At 44.2% G+C, this 17747-nt stretch overlaps 1 protein-coding gene across 1 annotated transcript; it reads right to left on the minus strand.

The window, feature by feature from the left end:
- Positions 1 to 174: 174 nt before the first annotated feature.
- On the minus strand, positions 175 to 3538 carry TMEM160 (transmembrane protein 160). Its single transcript, XM_072608108.1, has 3 exons — positions 3307 to 3538; positions 910 to 1002; positions 175 to 513 (listed from the first exon to the last, which is right to left on the minus strand). Exons 1-3 carry the CDS (start codon positions 3521 to 3523, stop codon positions 224 to 226), a joined length of 600 nt encoding a protein of 199 aa, XP_072464209.1. The 5' UTR covers positions 3524 to 3538; the 3' UTR covers positions 175 to 223.
- Between the last annotated feature and the right edge of the window lie 14209 nt (positions 3539 to 17747).

Below are 17747 nucleotides of genomic sequence, written 5' to 3' on the forward strand. Positions count from 1 at the left end.
ACACTAGAGAGAATTATTGGGTCGGGCTGGGACATAGGGAACCCCAGTCCTGCACTGGGGTACGAGGCAGAAGGCCTGCTGGGGCTCAGACTCGGGGCATAATTGGTTTTTCTGGGGGATGACACAAGCCTCCCTCCCCCAGCCCACCCCCAAACCAAAGCTCAGAGCCTGCGGTGTGTGTGCGGGGGGCCTTTAATCGGGTTCGGGCCGTGCCCGCGGCCCCTCACTTGGCCTGGCCCCGCGGCGGGCCGGCTCTGGCGGCCGGCGGCTCCTCCTCATCGGCTTCGTCGGGCTCCAGGCCCGGCTCGGGTTCGGGCCCCTCCACCTCCAGCTCCAGCTGGCCCAGGTAGAGACCCACGGCACAGGCCCAGAGCAGGCCGGCGGAGACCACGGCCGCGCCCCCGACCAGCGCCCCGCCCAGAGACAGCATCATGGGCCGGCGCAGCGAGGCCAGGCCGGCCACGTACGAGGCTCCGCCGTAGAATACGCACAGCCCGCCCAGGAGGAAGAAGCCTGCGGCAGAGGAGACGGGGCTCAGCCGGGCCGGCCCGGGCCGGGGGCTGGGGACCGGGGGATGGGGACAGAAGCTCGGCCGAGGCCCCGGGCGGCAGGGCACGGGGCGGGGACCGAGCTGGGCGATGGGCGGGGACCCGGAACCGGGGCCCCGAAGCCCGGAAAGGATGCTGGAGGGGTAGCCTGTAGCGAAGGCGGGGGACCTGGGGCAGATCCCTGGAGGAGGGTGTGGGGGCGGGAGGGGAAGGGGTGCATGGGGGGGCTCAGAATCTGGGGTGGGGAAATAGACCCCCTGGGTTCTGCTCCTCCTTCAGGGAACACCAAGAGGGAAGGCCCCCACCCGCAGAGGACCCCAGCTGGGGAGGAGGAGGGGCTGGGGCAGCCGGGAGCACTCACCGTACGCGGCCTCCCGGCCCATGTCGCTCTGCATGAAGGAGATGACGCCTATGCCCGAGGCCAAGAGGCCATTTCTGAACCAAGAGAGGAAGGCTGTACGGGAGAGAGGGGCCAGACCCTTATGAAGTCCCCTAAAACCGAGGTCAAGGGCCTGACACATACTGTCTGTCTGCCATCAGGTTAGACAAGAAAGGGCACTGACTGGAGGCACAGGGCCTGGGTTCAAATCCCCTCTATGCTGGTCATTCCCAGTGACTTTGGGTCAGTCACTGTCCCTCCATGGGGCCTCAGTTTCCCATTCTGTAAAATGTCGACAGTGGCTTAGATGACCTCAGAATTCCTACTGGGCTCTAGATGGGTGAGCCCTTGAGCCCTTGGGAGCTTCAGTGATAGAATCAGACTACAACAGATGGTATTTTCTTGCAACCTGCACTGCCAGTGGTCAGACACAGTAGCCTAGAGTGCTGCAGTGCCGGTCCTGGGTTCAGATTCCCCTTCAGACGCGTACTAGCTCTGTGTCCCTGGGCAAAAGTTATTTATCCCCTCTCAGCCTCAGTTTCCTCATCCATAAAATGGGGATAAGAGCTATAAGAATCAGAAGAGAGAAGCCAAGCCCTTTACAAACTTGAAGGCCCCATATAATATTATTATCATGGTCACACCTGGAGGGTGGGGTGGAGTGGACTTCAGATACCAAACCCAGTTCTCTTTTCAGTCAGTCCTTAAGATGCCTTTCAATGCCATAGCCTACAAACCTATCTCAGCCTACACTCAGTCTGGCCTTCTAGGCCTCCAGTCTTTGTTCTTTATTTAACATCACAAATTTTCAAAGGGACCTAGAAACATAGAACACGGTTCGTCGATGAAAGGAATCTAACTGGTTCCATAGGCTGTCCCAGAAGAGTGTTTTTAATCTTAACCTCAGCTTAAAACTGCATTAAAAGTTTGGGACCTTCTGCTAAGCCCGACCACCGGATTTGACAAACGAGGAAAGTGAGGACCAGAGAGGGGAGACACAGTGTGTCAAAAGGGCTAGAGACCCCAGGAACTCTCAAGCAGGTGCTCTTGTCCACTGCTCCAAGTCCAGGCCTGACCCTTTATTGAGGCCAAAGGTTGCAGGAGGGGGATGTATAGGGGATATGTGGTTTTAACTTCAATTTGTGGCCCAGTAGCTCTTAGTTGGGAAAATCCTTGAAAAATCATGTGATGTCTTTGTAGAAGGGCAGAGGCTCTTTAAAAAAAAAAAATTACATTTTGGTTTTTCATGACCCCCTCAGTGCTCTCCCCACCATACAATCAACCAGCAAGGCCCAGCACTAAACCCAAGGGATAAAGCAAACAATCCCTTCCTGTCATCAAGACGCTTACAATACATCCAGTACTTATTTTGAATTTGCTTCTAAGTCCCTGTTGTCTCCCCTGAAAGAAGAGTAAACTCCAGCTGTCTCCCATGCCTAGAACACCCCTTCCTCCTCTGCTCTGATCACTGACCTCCCCAGCATCCATTCAATCCCAACTAAAATTCCCCCTACAGGACACCTCCCTCATCCCTAATTCTAGTTTTTTCCTTCTGGTAGTTCATTCCTATGGATCCTGCAAAGAGCTTGTTTCCCCCACTAGACTGCAGGGTCCTTAAGGGAACCAGGCTTTTGCCTTTCTTCCTATGCCCAGCACTTAGCACTGTGCCAGCAGATAGTAAGCACTCAATGAAAAGGTGGAATGACTGATCCATCCATAAAACGAAGTGTTTGGATGAGGAAGCCTCTTCCAGGTGAGACTTTTTTGAGGGCTTCTGAGGGTGGGCCTGCCTTGTCCATTTCCATGTGCCCCCACTGCCCAGTTCTGGCAGGCTTCCCCCGTAGGTGCCAGGAAATGTGCTGTGTGATATACCTTCTCTGATTCTGTCCTAGGTGCCCCCTTCCCCGGAGGTTATATGTCATCTCTGCATCCCAAACACTTACAGAGGCGCTGAGCGCTTACTGTCCACTGAATTCCACTAAATGACCAGCCCAGGGCGAAGGGGAGAACCCAGGGCTGGGACTCAGCGGACCCGGGTTCGAGTCCCGGTTCTGCCGAACCCTGCTGTGTGCAGCCCCTCCAGACGTGTTCTCTCATCTGGAGAACGAGGGGCTTCACCTGGGTGATCTGTAAAGGCTCTGGTATCCCACCGTCAAGGCGCTCCCTTTCATCTCTCTGGGCTCAGTTTCCCTCTCTGTAGGAGGGGGTCGGGCCGGGTGATCTCCCCCCGTTCTACATCTCTGACTTCCCTGCCCCGCTTCCATCCAGGACCCGGGCCCCCTCCCCGCATTCCGCACTCCCGCTCCTCCGGCTGACCCCACCGCGTTAGCCACGCCGGACCCCCCCTCCTCCCCCCTCCCCCGAGCAGTCCGCACTCACCCGTCTCATGCGCCTTCCGCAGGAGCCAGGCGTCCGCGCGGTCCAGCTCGGACACGGGGGGCGGCGCGGCCGCAGCGCGGGCCCCGGGCCCGGGGCCGAAGGAGCCCCGGCCGGCCCGGCCGCGCCTCGGGGCCGCCAGCAGCAGCGCCCCCCGGAAGCAGGGGCGCCGGGCCAGGCGAGCCGCCCGACCCCACCACCAGCAGCCTCCGCCTCCCATGGCTCTGCGGCCCTCCGGGCCCCGCCCCCGCCCAGCAAGAGGCCGGTCGGTCCGTCTGTCAGAGGAGCGCCCCGCCCCCCTCTCTTGTTTAGTGGTCGGTCGGCCCGAGGCCCCGCCTTGCTGTCACTCCGAAGAGAACTCTCTTCGCTCTCCTAGGCGCCGGCACCGGCCTAGAACCTAACGAGGACTACAAGTCCCAGAATGCATCGGCACCCGAGACACAGCGCGCACGCGCCAGGGACTTGTAGTTTTTCTGGCCCTCGACAAGTGGCTTTTTCAGAGCGGATGCAGCATGTGCCCGCACTTCCTTATTTCCCAACTCTGGTCATCGTTATACCGTCCCCAGAGAAAACAAACTTTTATTAAGCGCTGCTTGTATGTTTGTCGGGAAGCTGCCTGTTGGGATAATTCAAAGTTTAAGAACATTCTTTATTCTCAGCGCGAACCTGCCCGGCCTCAGTTTCTTCATCTGTAAAACAAGCGCATGGCTTATCACGGGCCGGGCCCCTAGAAGGAGCCTTATAAATGCTGTCGCCTGATTGGCTAGATGACCAGCCCCCACTTGCCCGAGGTGGGCAGCCAGAGGATGCTTGGGGGAGACCCTACCTCCTTCCTGGGTCCCCTCCTTCTAGGGTCCCCTGTTCTCCCCCCCAGGGTCCCAGGGACGCTTCACTGGCGGCCTGGGTCACGTCAAAGGCGCCCCCAGGGCCCCTGATGGGCCACGGACCGTGACGTCACAGTCCCTCCGGTCTAATGGGCCATGGGATATGACGTCACCCGCTTGTTCTTTGGAAACGCTCCATGGGGGGGGAACCGCGTGGTCCAGCAGTGGCACAGCGCCCCCTCGCGGCCACGTTCTCTGGGACTCTGGGTAGAGCGGACCTCTCGGATTGTTGGGGGATTGGGTTACCTCCAGGGGATAGGAAAGCGGGCCGGGGAGCCGGGAATATCTGCATTTACGTGAACACTGAAGGGCCCCCGGATGATCCTGGAGAAAGGTTCTCCGATAAAAGAACTGACCCCCATGCGTAAGAGCCATCACCAACAGACAGACGGACGGACGAGGGTGCGAACAGTAAGAGTTTTCAAAGGAAGAAATCCAGACTCTCAGCAGTCCTGTGAAAAAGCTCTCCAAACCAGCAATAACCAGAAATGCCCGTTTCCTCCTCCCACCCATCAGACAAGCGTTGGAAAGGATGAGGAGAATTCAGTGTTAACCCCATTTGGGATTTCTTGGCAAAGATACTGGCGTGGTTGGCCACGTCTTTCTCCAGATCATTTTACTGATGAGGAAACTGAGGCAAACAGGGTGAAGTGACTTGCCCAGGGTCACGCAGCTTTTAAGTGTCTGAGGCCACATCTGAACTCAGGAAGATCAGTCTAGGCACTCCATCCAATGCAGCACCTGATAAAGCTATGAATTAGTCCAGCCATTCTGGAAAACAATTTAAAACTATGTTCAAACACTTACTAAATTGCGCATATCCTATCCTTTCAGCTATAGCCCTCCTAAAGAGATCAAAGAAAGGAAAAGGAACCGTATGTACACAAATATGCATAACAGAGTTTTTCAAAGTAGTCTCAAACTGGAAACTAAGAGGAGTATGCTCCCCTATTGGGAATGACTAAACAAATTGGGCTACTTGCAGGCCATGAAACACTATTGTGTCATAAGAAATTGTGAAAGGGGCGGTTTCAGAGAAAACTGAAAAGACATTGGTGAAGTCAATAGAAATAGGAAAACAATTTCTGTCATGATAATATTAAAGAGGAAAACAACTTTGAAAGTCTTTGGAACTCTGGTCAATGCAATGAGAAACTCCAAGCCCAGAGCACCCAGGGTAAAATACAAGGCTCACCTTCTGCCAAAGAGGAGACTTTTGGATAGAACAAGGAAATTTATTTTGCTGGACTATGCTTTTCTTTCTCCTTTCTGTTGTTCAACTGGGAGGCAGGGAAGTGAGGAAAGTGGGAAGGAGACAGAGGAGAGGAGAGACACAGAGAGAGAAGAGATAGATTAAACAGAGAAAGAAGAAATGAAGAGAGACAGAGAAAAAGAGAGAGCTTCCAGGCATACAAAAGAGACACACAATATAATCTACCTATATTTTGCTCTGATCAGACAGCCAGAGTACTGTGTTGAGACGTGGGCATGGCAGGATAGAAAGAACATTTGCCATTGGACCTGCAGGCAGCAGGAACCAGGAGTTAACTGTCTGTCCCCTGCCACATTTGCACAGAAAGAGCCTTTGGAAGAAAAGATTGGGGTGAGCCTGTAGAAAGCTGCTTGTCCTCCTCCTGAATATTTTTGGTTTCCTTTCTGACCCTCAAGGATGTGTCCTTGTGCTTGATCTCTCTATATTCTCTCCCTAGCAACCTGATTCACTCACTTTGATTCAACTAACTCAATGCAGATGATTCTCAAATATCTATCTCCAGTTCTCTCAATCTGTGTGTGTATATGTGTCTCTGTCTCTCTCTCTGTCTCCTTCTCTCTGTCTCTCTCTTTGTCTCTATCTCTGTCTCTCTGTCTCTTTCTCTGTCTCTGTCTCTGTCTCTCTCTGTCTGTCTCTGTCTCTGTCTCTCTGTCTGTCTCTCTCTCTCTTTCCCTAGAAAGGAGACACTAGCCAAAGTGAGAATGGTTTATGACAATATCCAAGACTGAACTGAACTGGTCCGTGTAATCCTGTCATTTCTGTCTTGCTAACAGCTCTCATATACACCCCATGCTCTGCTCTGACACTGATCCCAGCCTGGTGCTGGTCCTCCTCACCTCATCCCTGGATGCCTGCACTACCTGTTAGTGGGTCTGCCTGCCTCGAGTCTCTCCCCATCCAGTGGGTGAGAGTGACTAAATCCATCCAGTGACTAAAGTGATTTTCCTAAAGCTCAGGTCTGATCATGTTACCCCTTACCTCCAGGAGCAAATACAAAATGCTCTGCTTAGCATTCAAAGCCCTTCATCATCTGCCCCTACTTACCTTCCCAACTTTTTTACAGCTTATTCCCCAACATGTATTCTTCAATCCTGGGCATTCCCTCTGGCTGCCCCCATGCCTGGAATGCTCTCCCTCCTCATCTCCACCTGTTGGCTTCCCTGGCTTAAAGTCCCAACTAGAATCCCATCTTCTACAGGAAGCCTTTCACAGCCTCTCAACTCTAATGGCTTCGATCTGTTATTTATTTCCTATTTGTCCTGTATATAACTTGTTTGTACCTATGTCTTTGTTTGCTATGTTCCCCAACATATTATAAGCTCCTTGAGGGCAGGAACTATCTTTTGACTCAATGTTTAGCACAGTGTCTAGCAGAGAATAGGCTCTTAATAAATATTTATTTATTGACTGATTATTTTCGCTTCCTCACCTTGAATTAGTACCTCTTGGGGCCATTCCCACTGCCTCTACCCTAATGCAGGCATCCATTGCTTGGACTATTGTAGGAGGCTCTTAATATACTTCTCCCTTCTACTCTCCCCCTCATATGCCCTTCATACAGAGAGCAGACAGACAATAACATATCTAATCAAAAGCTTTCAATAGCTTCTTAATGTTTAACATCAATAAATCAACAAGCATTTTGGTGTCTAATACGTGCCAGGCACAATGGCGATATAAAGAAACTAGTTGACATTCTACAGAGGAAATTCATTTTCCTTAACCAGGCATTCCTAGTCCTCCATAACCTCATACCTTCACATGGTAGGGATCTGCTAAAGACACTTCATTTTATATCTTTTTTTCCCCGTTATGACTGGACAAGTATTTTGCCTGATGTGACTTTTGTAGACCAGACCAGTACCTGAAAATAACTACAGTACTATCCTGTGTCAAAGTGCCATTCACCTGTGGTTGTTGACTGCACTACGACTATCAATCCGAATCACGCTATGGCAGTAACCATTCCTTTATTGGAGAATTGGGATCCAACAACACATACTGACCCTATTTGATGACTGTTCATGGGAGAGAGAAGGAGAGAGGGAAAAAATAGCTATTAGCTCTGATGAACAGTTTAGAATTTTATTTGTATAATTCCAAATCACATTCCAAAATGACTATACCAATTCACAATTTCATTAACAATGCACTAATGTACCTATCTTCCCATAATCCCTGCAACATTTTTGAGTCTCATCTTTTGTCATCTTTGCCAATTTGTAGGATGTTAAGTGAAACCTCAGGGTTGTTTTGATGTACATTTCTCTTACTATTAGTAATTTGGAGCATTCTGTTAAGAGTTTGCCAATCTTTGGGTCTTTTGACCATTTATTTATTGAGGATTAGCTTAAAATTGCACAAAACCACATTTTTTTCTAATTCAATGAATTACAATTCAACAAATTACATTCCACAAAGGACCTTTGAAGCATAGATTAAAAACTAACTGGAAACTAAATAACAATCCTAAAAATGGATGACAAAGTAGATATAATAATTTCTTTAAAGATGATGACAACAGTGAGACAACATACCAATATTTTTGGAATACAGTCCAAGCAGTACTTGGGGAAATTTTTACATGTCTATATGCTTCCATCAATAATAGAAAGAGCAAATGAACAAATTGGGCATACAACTAAAAAAAACAATTAGAACACCAACAAACTAATAAACCTCAATTAAATACCAAAATAGAAAACCTAGAAATCAAAAAAGAAATGAACAAGATTGAAAGTTAAAAATGGATTCATAAAACTAGGAGATTTTTAAACAATAAAATATACACATCATTAGCTAATTTCATTTTTTTAATATGAAAATAAAATAACTAGTATCAAAAATTAAAAAGGGTGAATTCACAACCAACAAAGAAGAAATAAAAGCAATTATTAGGAGCTATTTTGCCCAACTATATAACAATAAGATTCACAATCTAAATGAAATGGATAATTGCCCAGATAAGCAGAACAAGAAACTGAATACTTAACCCTATTGTAGAAAAAAGAAATTAAATTAGACATAAATGAACTCCCAAAGGAAAAAAAAATCCAGAACCAGATGAATTTATAAGGCAACTCTATCAAACATTTAAAGAACAATTAATAACAATATGACATAAACTGTTTGAAAAAATAAGTAAGGAAAGGATTCTTCCAAATTCCTTCTATGATACAAATCTGGTTTTGATACTTAAATCACCAAGTGAAAGAAAACTATAGGCCAATTACCTTAATGAATATTGATGTGAAAATTAAATAAAATAATAACAAAGAGATTACAACATATCATAAAAATCACAGACTATGACCAGGTTGGATTTGTACCAGGCATTCAGAGCTAGGAAAACTGTAAGCACTGACCAATAACAAAAAACAATAAAAAAAATTATTTCAGTAGATGAAGAAAAATTTTAACAGAATACAATCCTTATTCCTCTTTTTAAAAAACACACAAGAATAAATGAAATGTTCCTTTAAAAGAAGTATAGCTCTAAAATCAAGAGAAAGCATTATCTGTTTTGAGGATAAACTAGAAGCTTTTCCAATAAGATCAGAGGTAATGTAAGGATATCTATTTTCACTATTACTATTTGGCACTGTACTAGAGATGACAGCCAAAGCAATGACAAGAAAAAGAAATAAGGAACAAACACAGGCAAAGAGGAAACAAAACTGTCACTTTTTATAGATGATATAATAGTATACTTAGATAACCCTAAAAGTCAACTAAAATCTAATTTAAACAACTAACAATTTAAGCAAATTTTCAGGATATAAAATAAGCCTGCAAAAATCATCTGCATTCCTATCTGTATACTAAATCCAGCAGATAAAGACAGAAAAATTCCATTTAAAATAATTGTGGACAGTATAAAATATTTGGAAGACACACACAGGAACTATATGAACACAATTACAAAACACTCTTCACACAAATAAAGGTAAATCTAAACAACTGAAGAAATATTCATTGCTCATGGATAGGCTAAGCCAATATAATAAAAATGACAAAACTTTACTACCTAAATTAACTTACTTATTCAATGCCATGCCAAATGCCATATCAAAATACCAAATAATTACTTTATAAAGCTAGAAAAAATAATAACAAAATTCATCTAGAGGAACAAAAGATCAACAATATCAAGGAAATCTATGAAAAAAAATGGGAAGGAAGAGGACCCAACAGTGCCAGATCTCAAACTAAGTCATCAAAGCAATTTGGTACTCAATAAGAAACAGAGAGGTTGATCGGTAGAACAGTACAGGTACACAAAGCAAATGAGCACAATAACCTCATGTTTGATAAACCCCCAAAAGCCTAGCTATTAGGACAAGAACTTACTATTCACCAAAAACTTGTTGGGAAAAGTTTACAGAAAGTAAGCATATGCCAACATCTCACAGAACAACCAAGATAATTAACAAATGGACAAATGACTTAAACATAAAGAGTGACATCATATGCAAATGAGAAGAGCATGGAAAAATTACCTGTCAGATCTATGGATAGGGGAGAATTCATGACCAAAAAAGAGATGGAATGGTTCACTGGAAGTGAATGGATATTTTGATTACATAAAATTAATAAGTTTTTGCACAGATAAAACTAAAACTGCCAAAATTAGAAGAAAAGCAGGAAATATTGAAAAAACTCATTGTAGCAAGTTTCTGATAAAAATCTCATTTCATAAGATATATGTGTGTATAGAAGTGAGCCGAATTTTCAGGAAAAAAAGTCATTCCCCAATAGACAAATGGTCAAAGGATATGAAGAGGCAGTTTTCCAGAGGGAAAAAAAATCCAAGCTATCAATAGCCATATGAAAAAAATGCCCTAAATCACTAATAACTAGAGAAATACAAATTAAAACAACTCTGAATTGTCACATTATGTACATTAGATTGGTGAAAATGATAAAAAAAAAAAGTAAAAAGACAAATGGGGAAGAGCTGTGGGAAAATAGGTATGCTAATGCACTGTTGGTAGAGCTGTGGACCAGTCCAACTATCCTGGAAAGTAATTTGAAACTATGCCCAAAAAGCTAATGAACTGTGCATATACCCTCTGGCCCAGCAATACCACTACTAGGTCTATACCTCAAGGAGGATAAAGAAAGATGGTAGAGGCCCACATATGCAAAAACAATTACAGTGGCTCTTTTTGTAGGGCCAAAATAATTTGAAACTGGTGGAGTGTCCATTAATTTCAGAATAGCTGAACAAGTTATGGCATAGTTGGTTGTTATCCTTCATTTTCAGAAAGGATCAAAATAACATCACTATGCCATAGTCAAGTTTCAATGTGTCCTATTGTGGCTGATTAAACCAATACAAGCTCAGAGTACTCTACCACAGTAGGACACAAATAATCCATGTGAACATTTGGGGTGAATTCACTAAATTTGCTTATCCTGCATTCCTTTGAGCTATTTCAATTCTTTTTTGTTCATAGAGCATAGCATCTTTCCTGATGTGGGCACACGAGGCTGAGTGGTCCTCTGCCAGGGTCTCCCATGTCACACAATCAATTCCAAAGTTCTTAAGAGAGACCTTGAGGATGTCCTTGTATTTCTTGATGACATGGTGGCCAGAAGTTATGGTACATGAATCTGATGGAATACTATTGTGGTATAACAAATTATAAAGAGGGTGACTTCAGAAAAACCTAGGAAGACTTATGTGAACTGATACAAAGTGAAGTGTGTAAAACCAGAGAATCATTTATGTTATTTTAAAAAATCAGCTTTGAAAGGCAGCATCTCTGACCAAGACAAATATTAACTCTTGATCTGACAATTAGGAGTAGGTGGCCATAGTAGCTGCTTGAGGTACTTAACTGAGCAAAATACCAGGTGGCTTGAGTTATGTAAGGATAAGGAAGACCTGTTGTCTCCCAGTCATTTCGTCCAAGTGCTCTTCAATATTCTTTCTTTTGGAGTAAGGATATTCCTAACAATAAATCATAACTCGTTTGGCTTGTGTGCCCCCACTCTCATGTGGTTCCCAGATCTTTCTTTCTCTCTTTGCCATGGCTTCAAAAGAATTGGCTCAGCTGGCATTTACGCTAAATTACACTTACCAAAGCAAAATCAGAAGTAAAAGACTATAGCTTTGAAACTCCAGAGTGGTTCTTTCCACCCCTTTTTCTGAGTCTGTTTTTACAGATGAAATCAAATGTCTTTTAACTAAGTACTACTTGGTATCAGAATGACACATGATCCTCACCACCATCAACTCCCACAGCCCAACTCTTCTCATAAGGACTACCCTTTGAACTTCTGGCTGGTAGTCAGGCACATATGCTGCTTGATACCTTTACAAGCTGATCCTAGTGAGCCCAGGCATCAGTGAGGTCAGATGTCTTCTCAGTATCTTCTGGTGTTGCTGCAAGTCAGACGGAAAAAGTGACCAGCTACAAAGTGCATGTTACAATTCAAGAACAGTGGGCTAGAGAGAGCCAGAGAGGGCAAGAGATACACTATCAGTCAATAAACATTTCTTAAATACTAACCATGTGCCAGACATTGTACCAAGAGCTGGAGATATAAAATGAGGAAAAAGATAATCCCTGCCCTCAAGGAACTTACAACCTAAGGGAAAAGACAACATGCAAACAAATGTATGCAAAGCAAGCTATAGATAGGATAAATGGGAGATAACTAACTCACCAAAGGTACTAGAATTAATAATTTACAGGAAGGCTTCCTGTAAAAGATGGGATTTGAGTTGGGATTTAAAGGAAACCAGGGAGGACAGCCAGAGAAAATGGAGCTGAGAAATGTAGTGTCTTGTTCATGGAAAAGCCAGGAGGCCAGGGTCACTGAATGGAAGAAGACATGGTGGGGAGTAAGATGTAAGAAGAATGGAAAGGTAGGTGGGAACAGGTTATGAAGAGCTTTGAATGCCAAATAGAATATTTTGTATTTGCTCCTGGAGGCCATGGGGAGCCTCTGGAGTTTACTGATTAGGGGTGATATGATTAGAACTGCACATTAGGAAAATCACTCTAGTGACTAACTGAAAGATGGACTGGAGAATGGACGGAAATACTTGAGGCAGGCAGACCCCCACCTCACCCCAGCAGCTATTGCAATAGTCCAAGTGTGGGGTCATGAGAGTCTGGATCAAAGTGCAGGCACAGTCAGAAAAGAGAAAGGGGCATATGTTACAAAGGTGAGATCAGTAAGAGAGCTTGCAGAGGTGACATTAACAGGTTTGGATATGAGGGGGAAGAAGGAGTGAGGAGTCCAGAACGGCTCCTTGGGCGTGAGCCTGAGGGACTGGGAGGATGGTGTTGCCCTCTACTGAAATAAGGAAGGTAGGAGGCTTCAGGGAAAGATACTGAGCTCTGCTTTTGATGTGTTTAATTTGAAATGTCTACTAGACATCCAGCTCAGGTGTCTAAACGGCAGTTGTAAATATGAGTTTGAAAGTCAGTAAAAGTTTGAGGCAGGAATGGTAGATGTGAAAATCCTCAGCATAGAAACAGTAATTCAATTTGTGGGAGTGGATAAGATCACAAAGTGAAGAGGTATAGAGGCAGAAGAGGGCCCAGGAGAGAACCTAGGTCCCCTAGGGTAAGAGGGAAGGATCTGGAGGAAGATCCAACAAAGGAGACAGAGAAGGAGTAGTCAGAGAGGCATGAGGGAAACAAGGAGAGAGTAGAGAGAAGACAGTATCTAGGAAGAGAATGATGGACAGTGTCAAAGTCTGCAGAGAAATCAAGGAGAATGAGGATCAAGAAAAATCAATTGGATTTGGTAGCTACGATCATTGATAATTTTGGAGAGAGAAGTTTCTGTGGGATGATAGGATCAGAAGCCAGGTCGCAAGGGGTAAAAAGAGAATGAGAGGAAGGAAAGTGGACGTACCTGTTTGTAGATGGCCTTTTCTAGTTTAACCACAAAGGGCAGGAGAGATATAAGAGAATACTTATCAGAGGACTTTTTTTCAGGATGGGGGAGATATGGATATATGTTTTTGTAATTAATTTTTCATTTTCAACATTCACTTCCATAAGATTTTGAGTTCTAAATTTTCTCCCCCTCCTTTCCTTTTCCTTCCTCAATTTGGCATGCAGTCTGATATAGGCTCTACTTACACATTCACATTAAACATATTTTCACATTAGTCATGTTGTAAAGAAGAATCAGAACCAATGAGAGGAACCATGAGAAAGAAGAAATACAAAAGAGAGGGAGAGAAAATAATATGTTTTGACCTGCAGTCCAACTCCATGGCTCTTTCTCTGGATGTGGACACATTTTCCATCATGAATCTTTTGGAGTTGTCTTAGATCCTGGCACTGCTGAGAGGAGCTAAATCTATCAGTCAGTCATTGCAGACTGCATACAGTGTTCTCCTAGTTCTGTTCATTTCACTAAGTATCAGTTCATATAAATTTTTCCAGGTTTTTCTGAAGTCCGCCTGTTCATCATTTCTTATAGCACAATAGTATTCCATTACATTTATCCACCACACCCATTCCCCTATTCATGGGCATCCCCTTAACTTCCAGTTCTTGGTCACCACAAAAATGCTATATTTTTGTACATGTGGGTATATGGACATGTTTGTAGGTAGCAGGAATAAGCCAGTAGAGAATGAGAGACTAAAAATAAGTGGAAAATGGGGATGACAGAGGGAGTAATATCTTACAGGAGACAGAATGGAATGCGATTGCTTGAACAAGGAGAGGGGCAAGCCTTGGTAAGGAATGAGGTTACCTCATTATGTGGGACAGGAGTGATAGACAGGAAAATGGCAGAAGGCACCTGACTTGATAGGAGATGAGGAAGAGACAAGAAGAGGCAACTCATGGCAAATAGCCCTAATTTTTCTGTAAAATATGAGACAAGTTTCTTAGCTGATATTTTTTGTCTTAGAGATTATTGGGGGGGGAGGGTAAAAGCCATGGGAGGTTTGAGGAGGAATGAAAAGGTCTGGAAGAGCCTCTATGGACAGTGGGAGAGTGGGGTGATAAGGGAGATATAGGATTTCCAAGCAGCAGCGAGGGCCCACAAATTTGTAGAAATGAATGTCTTTTAACATCCTGCCTGTGTCTGTAACCCTAGCAGTGACCATCCTTTCTGATAGCTGAACGTAGGGCTAATTAATTAGTTGTGCATTCTCAACAACCACAAGAATGACATGGAAAATTCAGAGCAGAAAGACTACCTAATTAGAGCTTTAAGATCAACTTGGGCTTGTTCAAAGAACTGGATATTCTGCAGGTAAGGAATAGGTTAGTTAGGCGGTGCCATAGTGCATAGAGCACCCAAGGTTTATCACACAGCACAGGCTATGCCAGCACAGCTAGGCCCCCTACCCCACCTCCAGCAAACCAGGAGCAGGTTACTATAGCAACATGGCAGATCAAAACACAAACTCAGAATAAGACAACAAAGTCAAAACTGCTACATCCAAAGACTCAAAGAAAAATCTGAATTGGTTTCAGACAGCGGAAGAGTTAAAAACAGATTTTAAAAATCCCATAAGAGAGGTAGAGGAAAAACTGAAGAAAGACATGAAAGTGATGCAAGAAAATCATGAAAAGGGAGTCAGAATCTTGGTAAAGGAAGCACACACAGACACAAAATAAGGTGAAAATAACACCTTAAAAATAAAATAAACCAAATGAAAAAAGGCACAAAAAATCCAGTGAAAAGAAGAACTCCTTAAAAAGTAGAATCAGTCAAATGGAAAAGGATGTATAAAAGCTCAACGAAGAAAATAATTCCTTAAAAAATAGAATTGGGCAAGTGGAAGCCATGATTCCATGAGACATCAAGAAGCAATAAAACAAAATCAAAAGACTGAAAAAACAGAAGAAAATGTGAAATGTCTCATTGGAAAAATAGAAAATAGATCCAGGAGAAATAATTTAAAAATTACTGAATGACCTTAAAGCCATGATCCAAAAAAGAGCCTAGACATCATCTCTCAAGAAATTATCAAGGAAAACTGTCCTGAATTCTAGAACCAAAGGGTAAAATAGAAATTGAAAGAAATTGAATTCACCAATCACTTCTAGAAAGAGATTCCAAAAGGAAAACCCCCAGGAATATTATAGCCAAATTCCAGAGCTCCCAGGTTAAGGAGAAAACATTGCAAGCAGTCTGAAAAAAGCAATTCAACATGGAGCCATAGTACATAACACACAAGATTTAGCAGCATCCACATTAAGGAATCAGTGGGCTTATAATATGATATTCTGGAGGGCAAAGAAACTATGATTACAACCAAGAATCCCCTACTCAGCAACACTGAGTATAATTCTTTAGGGGGGAAAATGGACAGTCAATGAAATAGAGGACTTTCAAGAATTCTTGATGAAAAGACCAGAGTTGGAGGGTGGAGCCAAGATGGCGGAGTAGAAAGACACACATTGCAGGCTCTCCCCACACAGCCCATAAAATACCTGTAGAGAGGGACTCTCAACAAATTCTGGAGCAGCAGAAGTGGAGAACAACAGAATGGAGGAGATTTCCAGCCCAGGATGACCTTAAAGGCCCACAGGAAATGTCTGTTGCACCGGACGCAGAGCGGAATGCAGAGCCCAGCCCAGTCTTGGCCACATGGCGTGACTCTGGGAGGAGGACACCTCAGGGGGCGGAATCCCCAGTCTCAGAATCTCCAGTCACAGCAGCAGCAGCAGCGGGTTCACAGATCCCTCAACACACAGGCGCCAAAGGTCAGTGACAGGGTTTTTTCAGCTGGCCAGGAAGGGAAAAAGACCTTCCCATAGCTCTGGCCTCAGGCAGCTGCCCACAGAGGCCACATCAGGCAGGCAGCAGCAGTTCTCACAGCAGCCTGGTACAGCCCTCTAGGATCCATTGTTGGATCATAAAAACCCCTGGGGGCACTGAGGAGCTGAATATTACCTCAGCCCTGTGTAGATGCCCTGAGGGAGCTGGTCTTTGTCTTGCACTGAATGGTGGCCCAGCCCCCACAGCTTATCTGAAAATCAGCCCCCAGTGTTGGCTTAGTGGAACTGGAGGTCAGGTGGCTGTGGAGAGGAAACTGCTGAGATTCTGGGCACAAAAATCCTTCCCTGCTCCCAGACCAGTGTACATGCTTGATTGTGCCACCGAGAAGGAACTGAGATCTTACAGATCCCCAGAGTATACCCTACTCTTGACAAAGGACCCAAAAGTCAAGCAACTGGTTGGGAAAATGTCCAAAAAAGGGGGAATAAAAAAGACTATAGAAGGTTACTTTCTTGGTGAAGAGATACCTTTTCCCATCCTTTCAGAAGAGGAAGAACAATGCTTACCATCAGGGAAAGACATAAAAGTCAAGGCTTCTGTATCCCAGACATCCAAAATAAATATTCAATGGTCTCAGGACATGGAAGAGCTCAAAAAGGATTCTGAAAATCAAGTTAGAAAGGTGGAGGAAAAACTGGGAAGAGAAATTGGAAAGATGCAAGAAAACCATAAAAAGTGGGTCAACACCTTGCTAAAGGAGTCCCAAAAAAATGCTGAAGAAAATAACACCTTTAAAAATAGGCTAACTCAATTGGCAAAAGAGGTCCAAAAAGCCAATGAGGAGAAGAATGCTTTCAAAAGCAGAATTAGACAAATGGAAAAGGAGGTCCAAAAGCTCACTGAAGAAAATAGTTCTTTCAAAATTAGAATGGAACAGATGGAGGCTAATGACTTTATGAGAAACCAAGAAATCACAAAACTAAACCAAAAGAATGAAAAAATGGAAGATAATCTGAAATATCTCACTGGAAAAACAACTGACCTGGAAAATAGATCCAGAAGAGACAATTTAAAAATTATGGGACTACCTAAAAGCCATGATCAAAAAAAGAGCCTAGACATCATCTTTCATGAAATTATCAAGGAAAACTGCCCTGATAGTCTAGAACCAGAGGGCAAAATAAATATTGAAAGAATCCACCAATCACCTCCTGAAAGCAATCCAAAAAGAGAAACTCCTAGAAACATTGTGGCCAAATTCCAGAGTTCCCAAGTCAAGGAGAAAATATTGCAAGCAGCTAGAAAGAAACAATTCAAGTATTGTGGAAATACAATCAGGATAACACAAGATCTAGCACCTTCTACATTAAGGGATAGAAGTGTGTAGAATACGATTTTCCAGAAGTCAAAGGAACTAGGACTAAAACCAAGAATCACCTACCCAGCAAAACTGAGTATAATACTTCAGGGGGAAAATGGTCTTTTAATGAAATAGAGGACTTTCAAGCATTCTTGATGAAAAGACCAGAGCTGAAAAGAAAATTTGACTTTCAGACACAAGAATCAAGAGA

This window comes from Notamacropus eugenii, chromosome 5 (assembly GCF_028372415.1).
Source record: "Notamacropus eugenii isolate mMacEug1 chromosome 5, mMacEug1.pri_v2, whole genome shotgun sequence".
Classification (NCBI taxonomy): Eukaryota; Metazoa; Chordata; class Mammalia; order Diprotodontia; family Macropodidae; genus Notamacropus; species Notamacropus eugenii.

Coding starts and splice junctions, on each gene's coding strand:
- TMEM160 (XM_072608108.1), bottom strand. CDS start 3,523: ATGGGAGGCGGAGGCTGCTGGTGGTGGGGTCGGGCGGCTCGCCTGGCC. Junction 1,003..3,306: donor GCGGAAGGCGCATGAGACGG/GTGAGTGCGGAC, acceptor TCTCCCGTACAG/CCTTCCTCTCTTGGTTCAGA. Junction 514..909: donor GGGCCGGGAGGCCGCGTACG/GTGAGTGCTCCC, acceptor CCTCTGCCGCAG/GCTTCTTCCTCCTGGGCGGG.